The 9151-nt window shown below is 42.0% G+C and overlaps 1 protein-coding gene across 1 annotated transcript in view; it reads right to left on the bottom strand.

Annotated features, from left to right (window-relative positions):
* Positions 1-4934: 4934 nt before the first annotated feature.
* Positions 4935-9151, bottom strand: part of SDC3 (syndecan 3) — a 114536-nt gene continuing 110319 nt past the window's right edge. Inside the window, exon 5 of the mRNA XM_087728421.1 lies at positions 4935-6722. Coding sequence (XP_087584547.1) covers positions 6556-6722 — 167 coding nt within the window. The 3' untranslated portion in view covers positions 4935-6555. The remainder of the gene's footprint in view (positions 6723-9151) is intronic.

Below are 9151 nucleotides of genomic sequence, written 5' to 3'. Positions count from 1 at the left end.
AATGCAGTGTTTCTCAACCTTGGCAACTTGAAGATGTCCGGACTTCAACTCCCAGAATTCCCCAGCCAGCGAATGCTGGCTGGGGAATTCTGGGAGTTGAAGTCCAGACATCTTCAAGTTGCCAAGGTTGAGAAACACTGCTCTAATGATTCTAACCCACCATTTCTTTGATATTCGGGTAACTCTTGTCCCGCTGTGAATTGTCCCGTGGGAAGTTGGTCATGGCAAGTTGTCCCGTGGTGAGTTGGCCACAGCAAGTGGGCCGTGACAAGCGGGCTGTGGCGAGTTGGCCATGGCAAATTGTCATAGACCCCAAACATGACTGTTTGATAGGAAGTCTGGAATTGGAAGTGGGTGGCTTAATCCCTGTATCAATGGGAGGCTTCTACTACTGTGTTTCCTCGCTACAAAGCTTGAAATCAAGCACAGCCCTCCCCAACTTGGTGACTACAGATATATTGGAATGTGAACGCCATAATTTATAGCCATGTAGTGTCCCTACTTGGGGATGATGTATTATCCAACAGAACTATAAAGTGCTGATGGAAGAATGTGTAGGGCAGTATAGCATAACACCAAAACTCAACAGCTCATAAGCAGTATATTCAAAGTTGACAAGCAGAGAGATTAGCTCTCTTTCTCTTTTTAAAAGGAACTAAGTCACAGATAGCTAGTTAACTGTAGTCAGAGTTAACTAGTTGACTAAGCTCTTTTAAGAAGAGATTGGACAAGCATTTGTCTGAAATGTGTAGGGTTTCCTGCTGGAGCAGGAGATTGGACTAGAAGACTTCCCCAGGTCCCTTCCAACTCTGTTATTCTGTTAGAATTGAATTTCAGCATCTTAACAGCTCAGCGTCTTTTCATGTTATTCTGTTAAAACAGGCTATTCAGCTTCTCAAGTTCAAACCTTTTGGTTACAATTACTTAAGAGGCACAACTAATTCCATCTCCCACCACTGAGTCAAGCAATAACAAGACTCCAACAGATTTCTGTTTTCTTTGGGATAACCACATTTATCTTTTTTTAATCTCTGGAGGGGAATATAAGCATAACATTTTATTCTGTTTTTCCTTCCCATACTTTCTCCCTGTTGATTTACCTTCCTTCCTGGTGAGGCTAAAGCCATTAAATCAAACCTGTCCATTCTCCCTCTCAACGGTTATGACTAAAGAGTGGGAGTTTTCTGTTCACCACTGTTAAAGAAAGGCTCATAAAATCTCCTTCAAAACCGCCAGAGGCAATTTTCCATGTCCCGACATCAAACAATTCTTAAAACCGAAGCCTATATCTTCTTGAGATCGACAGCTGCGATTCTTTGCATATTTTCCGTGGAATAAATCTCTCTCAACCCACTGGAACAGACAAAAAAAAAAAGGGTCTCTTGAATCAACTGAAATCTTTATAGAGTGCCGTAAATGGATTCAGACACAATTGCCAAGTCGTTTAAATCATCATTTGTTGAACAATCCAAAGGACTGCTAAGCTGAGCAACTTTTTCAGAGCTCACAGACACATACAGATCCCACTCTGTACTTTAACACAAGATCTGCTAGAGAGAGATGGGTGGGGGAGTGAGTGTGGGATGAAAGAGCAACAGCAAGCCAACCAGCATTGTGGCTTAAAAAGATGGATTAGGAAGAGGGACAACAACCAGCTTCCAGGCTTCCCTTCGACACCCAACGAGATGGATCACTTTAGGCGATCAACTTTCTCAGAGTCCTAGAGAGGTCAAAAACCATCTTCCTACAGACCTGCACTGCACCAATGATAGAAGATGGCCCGTAACCTTCAATGGGATTGTCCCTCAATGGATTAATATGGGCTGGGAATAAAAATACGCATATGCCCTCACAAATTTTAAGTATGAACGTACAATGTGCATGGACACAAACAAACAAACACACACACACACACACACACACGTGTGTAATTTCAACATTTTCCTTTTAAGCTGTTTTATTTTTTGTTTTTTAATTCAAAAATTTTTAAGTGTCTCTCAAGTCAGGCTCCCCTCCTGATGACTGTTCTGAATTTGACAATAATTCAGAAATCGATTTTCTCATCTGTTGTCCAAATTCAGATGTTTTTTGACTGGATTCCCATCTAAATACTAACCAGGCATAATCCTTCTTATCTTGTTCAAGTTCACAATATATATTGTGTCACAATCCCTGGTATGCCCAAATATGGGAGGAAGCATACTGCTTCCTTTCTCTGTCTATCGGCTCACCCCAGGAGACCATCCAGACAGAAAGCCATTATCTTTAACAATATATATAGTTACATTTTACTGATAAAGTAAAGTAAAGCTCTCGACAGCTAGTCATACCCTTCTGGGTTTCGAACTTGGGCTGCTTGCATATTAAGCAGTTGTATTAACCTCTAAGCCACAAGTTCTCCTCACTTTATCAGCTGAACCAGGGGGGAAATTAAGTGTTTTTTTTTTCTTCTGTCAGATCACCTAGTCTACCCAAATATGGGAGGGAGCATACTGCTTCCCTTTCGCCTTTCAGCCCCACTCCAGGAGCCTTCACAGACAGTGGCTTTCATGAAAAACTATTTTGTGTTACATTTTACTGATAAAGAAAGAGGCTACTATAGATCTATTTCAAGCTATTTAGCTCTCATCAGCTGTTTGTCGTAAAAGCGACTGCCTGCGAAGGCTCCTGGATTGGGTCTGAAAGGCGAAAGGGAAGCAGTATGCTCCCTCCCATATTTGGGTAGGCCAAAAATGACAGAAGATATATATAGTAAGAGAGTTCACTGACTACCATCTTGCATAATGGACCCATCAGGCCAATAAAATTCCATTCAAACATCCGCCCCACTCAGACATGCCCAAGAATAATTGCTTGAAGGAGAGATGGGGGATTGACGGTATTGCTCCTACTCCATCTGTCGGTCCTTGCCCTCTGTACATGGGAGGAAACCTGTGTAACAAATTCATTTTCACTTTGCTCATTTGGCCTACCCCAGTGTTGGGGAATTCTGGCCCTTTTATGATTTGTGGACTTCAACTCCCAGAATTCCTGAACTAGCCAAAATTCTAGTAATTGAAGCCCACAAGTCTCTGGCAACAGATGTGGGGAATTATGGCTGTCCACAGCAGTCCACAAGTCTTGGAATCCACAAGCCTCTGGGAGCAGAGGCAGCCATGCTGGCCCAGGAATTCTGGGAATGAAGTCTACGAATCTCTGGGAACAGAGATGGGGAATTATGGATGTCCACAGCAAAGCAATCCACAAGTCTCTGACTCCAGGAGTCTCTGGGAGCAGAGGCAGCCATTCTGGCCCAAGAATTCTGGGAGTTGAAGTCCACAAGTCGTAAAAGGGCCATAATTCCCCACCTCTGGCCTACCTGATCAAGTCTTGCTTTTCTTTTTCAGATTCTTCTAAACCACATGTTTAGCAATAGCAATAGCAATAGCAGTAGACTTATATACCGCTTCATAGGGCTTTCAGCCCTCTCTAAGCGGTTTACAGAGAGTCAGCATATTGCCCCCAACAATCTGGGTCCTCATTTTACCCACCTCGGAAGGATGGAAGGCTGAGTCAACCCTGAGCCGGTGGGATTTGAACCGCTGAACTGCTGATCTAGCAGTAGCCTGCAGTGCTGCATTTAACCACTGCGCCACCTTGGCTCTTGTTGGAGAACTTGAGGGCAAATCAACATGAAGATGCTAAATAGATCACTGTTTCCCAACCTTGGGAACTTGAAGACGTCCAGACTTCAACTCCCAGAATTCACCAGCCAGTGAATGGTGGCTGAGGAATTCTGGGAGTTGAAGTCCAGCCATCTTCATGTTGCCAAGGTTGGGAAACACGGATGTAGATGTAGAAGGAATGGATTTTTATCCGTTTTCCCATTCAAATCATTGTAATATTATGTGGGAGATAGGATTTTAACTAACCACTGGTGTTTTAATTCCTTTCATTTTGTTTTGAACAGCTTGTCCCCAAGCTTAGGAATGTTAAGGAAGTACGGCTGGTCCCCCACTTACAACAGTTCACCATTCAAAGTTACAACAGCCCTGAAAAAAGCGACAGGACCGTTTTTCACACTAAAACAACCATGCCAGCCTCCTGGCGGTCACGTGATCAAAATTCAGATGCTTGGCAACTGGCATGTACTTATGCCGGTTGCAGTGTCACGTGATTCCTTTTTGCCACCTTCTGACGAGCCAAGTCAATGGGGAAGCTGGATTCACTTAACAACATGTTACTAACTTAATAACCACAGCGATTCACTTCACAACGGTGGCAAGACAAGTTGTAAAATGGGGCAAAATGGCCTTAACCACTGTCGCTTAGCAACAGAAATTTGGGGCTCAACTGCAGTTGTAAATCGAGGACTACCCGGACTTTCTGTATCTGTAAAAAGGTTTGGACACATCAAATCTTTTCCTTTTTAAGTGGTTCTGATATATTACTAGAAGGAGATATCTTTAAGGTTCCAAGCATAACTTAATGAAATTTGTGAATTTTCCAACTTTCGTAGCAATGAAAAGGCAATATTGGACAATAGGATTCAGGATGCTCCAGGTTTAACAGGAAGTTTAAAAACTAATCTGTAACAATTTGAATAAACATCATACAATACTATTACTTTGACATAATAGAAACGTACTAATTTTTCACAATGTTTAGCTTTTTTTATATATATATTCATTCTTTTTTTTTTCTTTTGTGCTGTTTAAGGTTTTTTTTAAGGTATATATAATTTACTCAAAAAGGTTGAAATGGAATGCGTTAATTTGGTTCTTAACCATTATTACTGCTATTATTACTAGTACTACTATAATTAACTGTATTGGTCTGAAAATTCAATAAAAATTGCTATTGTTCGGGAAAAAAACAACACTTTTTTTCCCTCCTTCAGTGGCTTTGATAAACCTTTAAGATGCTGGAATCTGCACCTTTTATATTTTTTAAACTTTGCTTTTTTTAAAAAGTGAGACGTAATTCCCAGCTTTTCTCCATGTGTATTTGTCAGGAGCACGTTAATGTAAAACTCTTTTTCTACTTTCTTCACAACCACAAGTAATTTGATCACAGCATCTGGTCCATTGCAATCTACTCAAGGTGCATGTATACAACATTCAGTTAATGCAACAGGAATTATCAATGACCAAGAGCAACAAGCATCTTGTAACAGCATTCTATCACTGACATCATTACAGCACATTTATCATTCATATGTCTTTTTCCCCCCCACAAACAATTACTACAGATTTGTTATTCTGACTTCACCTTCCCATAGGTTAAAACACTGCTCTTTCCATTGCTTGGTTTTATTGCATGGCATCCAACGTTCCAATTATCTGATTCATTTACCTTTTTTATTTTCGTTCTTTGTTCAGACTGGGGGGGTTTATAACATCCTTATAACTCTTTGGGGTCAGCACAATCACCTCTCCTGCATTGCTATGAAATATGAACTTGCTTAACAAACTTGACCGAAATGTTTTCTTTTTGCATGCTTGCTGTTACTCGACAACTTACTGCTTCAGAAGAATCAGGATTCTCCCCCCACTCAAGTTCTCTATATACTTATTTCATTTTTTTTTTAAATCCATCTATTTACAGAGTCCCACGGAATCAAAGAACTAAGCTCACATCATTCTACTCTTAGGCTTCCCCAATAAACCTCCCACCAGTCCCCCCACCAATGAAGAAATGACCACACCATTCATCAAGATGTGTGAGATGCGATCTATTTCCTACATGATTTTAGAAGATAGCTCGACTTTCTAAAAAAGAAAAAAAAAGGTATTGCCATCTCCTTCCTCACGATCGATATCTTAGAAAAATGCTCTTCATCCTCTTGCCTAGATGTGGAATGCTGTGCTAATCGAGGTTTAACGTCACAGTGAATCCCAATAAATCTGGGCACAAGCTTCCGTTGGAAACCTAGGCTGGGTTTGCAACAGAAAGGTAGCATCTGAGGTCTTTTGGCTGTTGAACGGTGATGGGATGAAGGGAGAAAGGAAGCAAGACACGAGCGTTAAGGAGTGTCCCTTGCAGACCAGGTGACATCTTCAAGGAAGCAATCCCAAGGGTCCAGCACAGTTGCTCAGTCGGAAGAGGTGATGGCTCGTGAGCAGCCCGGTCTATCAAATATTGCATCTTCTAGCACGTAAAGTTAAACCCTCGTCTTGAAGAGTATCAGAAAGTATTGACAACCAAAAGTGTCCACTTAATTTTTTTTAAAAAAAGATCAGTGCTTTTAGTCCTGAGTTAGGTATGAATCCAGGACTTCCTGTTAAATTTCAGAAGATCTTCCAGGAGACAGCCGAAAAGGTCTACCTCTTGGGTCCTCCCACATCGGCACTCCTTGAAGGATCTCCTGCGCTACAAGGTGAGTGCAGCTCTGTTGCCTTCTAAAAATGCGCAACTCTTTTTAAAACAGTTGGTTTCTTCAATCTTTCAGGTTAAACTTGATAGACTCAATTAGAAAGAGACGGGTTGAATCAGAGATGGGTTTGTTGTTGTTGTTGTTAAAAAAAGGGACAGCATTGAGACCGAAAGAGATGGCGAGGCACTCAAGGTTCCAGTCTATGCATAAAATTCCTCCTGCTTGTCAGGTTTTTGGTATGTGACACTTGCCTGCTTGGGCTCTTCCAGCGTGTAGCTTCCTTCATCTTTCTTCTTCATCCGATAGATCAAGAGCATCACCAGGAAGGCTGCGAAGAGGGCCCCAACGACCCCTCCCACAATCACAGCTGCAAAGGGGCAACAGAGGAAAGTTAGCGGGATTTGCATCTGCTTTTACCTTTTGTATAAAAACATTTTAAAAATAATTTTAATAATAGTAAAAGCTTGAGGAAGTAGGGAGGGATAGACAGGTGGATGGATGGACAGGTGGATGGATGGACAGGTGGGTGGGTGGGTGGGTGGATGGATGGGTGGATGGGTGGATGGATGGATGGATGGATGGGTGGATGGATGGGTGGATGGGTGGATGGATGGGTGGATGGATGGATGGATGGATGGATGGACAGATGGATGGATATCAGGAGTGTCTACAGAGGAAGAAAAAATAATTGAATATTAAAAGTCTGAGGAAGTAGGGAGGAATGAGCAATTGGAGAGATGGATGGATGGACAGGTGGATGGATGGGTGGATGGATGGACGGACGGGTGGATGGACAGGTGGATGGATATCAGGAGTGTCTACAAAGGAAGAAAAATAATAATTGAATATTAAAAGCTTGAGGAAACGGAGGAATGGGCAGATGGATGGATGAAAGGATGGGTGGGTGGGTGGATGGATGGATGGGTATGTGTGTGGATGAGTAGACAGCTAGATGGACAGGAGTATCTACAGAGAAAGAAAAAATGGATGGATGGATGGATGGATGGATGGATGGATGGATGGATGGATGGATGGATGGACGGGTGCATGGATGGGTGAATGGACAGATGGATGGACGGATGGATGGATGGATGGATGGATGGATGGATGGATGGATGGACGGGTGGATGGACAGGTAGATGGATGGATGGATGGATATCAGGCGTGTCTACAGAGGAAAAAAATAATTGAATATTAAAAGTTTGAGGAAGTAGGGAGGAATGAGCAATTGGAGAGATGGATGGATGGATGGACAGACAAAAGATGGACAGATGGAATGTCTACAGAGGAAGAATCAAAATAGTCAAGAGTGTGCCTGCAACTACACTACTGAAGCTTCATCTCCTTTTTAACATGTTGCATGCACAAAAATGGGGTGAATCTTTGATTGTATGGCTGTGCACACCATTCTGACTCTTTTTTAAAATCATCCTACCCCCCCCCACCACCACAGCTACCTCTGATGTATTTGTATTGTCTATTTCACTAGTTCTAAAGAAGGGCTTTCATGCTCCTAAAACTGATAGCCTTCCATAAAGCTTTGGAAAACTGGTTTTCTCCCCAGGGACTGGATCGGGGCATTAGATAGCCAGTTCTGTATGGGTTATGAGAATGATTGTGGTTGCCTTTGGATGTATATAAGAACATAAGGAGGGGGCTCTGCTGGATTGGACCCCTGACACATTCTAGTCTAGCAGCCTTTTGAAAGATGAAAATTTGAAATTTATTTCTATTTATTTATGGCCAGTGACCAGAGAAGTCACTGCAACAATAAAAGCAGTGCATAAAAGCCGGCTCAGATACAAGAGCAAGGTGTTGCACAATAAATCAAGCATGGCGGGGGGGAGGGGGGGGAGAGAGAACTTTAAGGAGAATCTGTTTTAAAAAGCAGCAGGAGAAAAAGAAAAGAAAAAAGACTGTAAAAACAAGGGCTGTAGAAAGTTTGGTTTAGAAAGGTGTTTGGGGACTGAATCAAATCTAGCTTTTGAAACGTATCAGATAAGATCAAATCGCTGAACTGAAAGTCTCAAAGTCAATTCTGAATCTGACTGTCATCCTCGCTCCCAGTAAAAATGGTTATGACATGGGATATTTATGCTAAAAAAATTATGCACATGTAGGGAAATTACAAAGAAATGCTTTGAATTAGGGAAAGTCAAAAATAGAAAGTGAATGTGGGTTTTTACAGTATAATGTTTTTTTTAAAAAACCACTAGAAAGTTAGGCAACGATGGCTCACAAGTTTAGTGCAAGTTTAGGTATGTCAACTTTTCTCTTTAGCTCTGTGTTTCTCCTTCCTCTGCCTTTTTTCTCCCACGCTATAGTCTAGCTTCCACTATCAGATAGTCTGGCAGCTGCCTTAGATACAGATAAAGATTAACAGAGTTGGAAGGTACCTTGTAGGTCATCTAGTCCAACCCCTGGCCCAAGCAGGAGACCCTACACCATTTGAGAGATGGCAGTCCATTCTCTTCTTGAAAGCTTCCAGTGATGAAGCTCCCACAACTTACTGAAGGCAACTTCCACTGGTTGATTGTTCTCACTGTCAGGAAATTTCTCCTCATTTCCAGGTTGAATCTCTCCTTGTTCAGTTTCCATCCATTATTCCTTCTCTGGCCTTCAGATGGAAATAGCTTGACCCCCTTCCTCCTCTCTGTGGCAGCCCCTCAAATATTGGAACACTACTATCATGTCTCCCCTGGTCCTTCTCTTCACTAGACTAACCATGCCTTGGTTGCAAGTCATGCATTCCAAGCAAGGCTCTGTATCTTCTTTAACATTTATCGAGATTAAAGG

Source organism: Thamnophis sirtalis, unplaced genomic scaffold (genome assembly GCF_051295495.1).
Source record: "Thamnophis sirtalis isolate CommonGarterSnake01/CBP01778 unplaced genomic scaffold, rThaSir2_p1.2 scaffold_13, whole genome shotgun sequence".
In the NCBI taxonomy this organism is placed as follows: Eukaryota; Metazoa; Chordata; class Lepidosauria; order Squamata; family Natricidae; genus Thamnophis; species Thamnophis sirtalis.
Note: the sequence above shows the minus strand (reverse complement) of the source record. Positions and strands in the feature narration are given on the sequence as shown.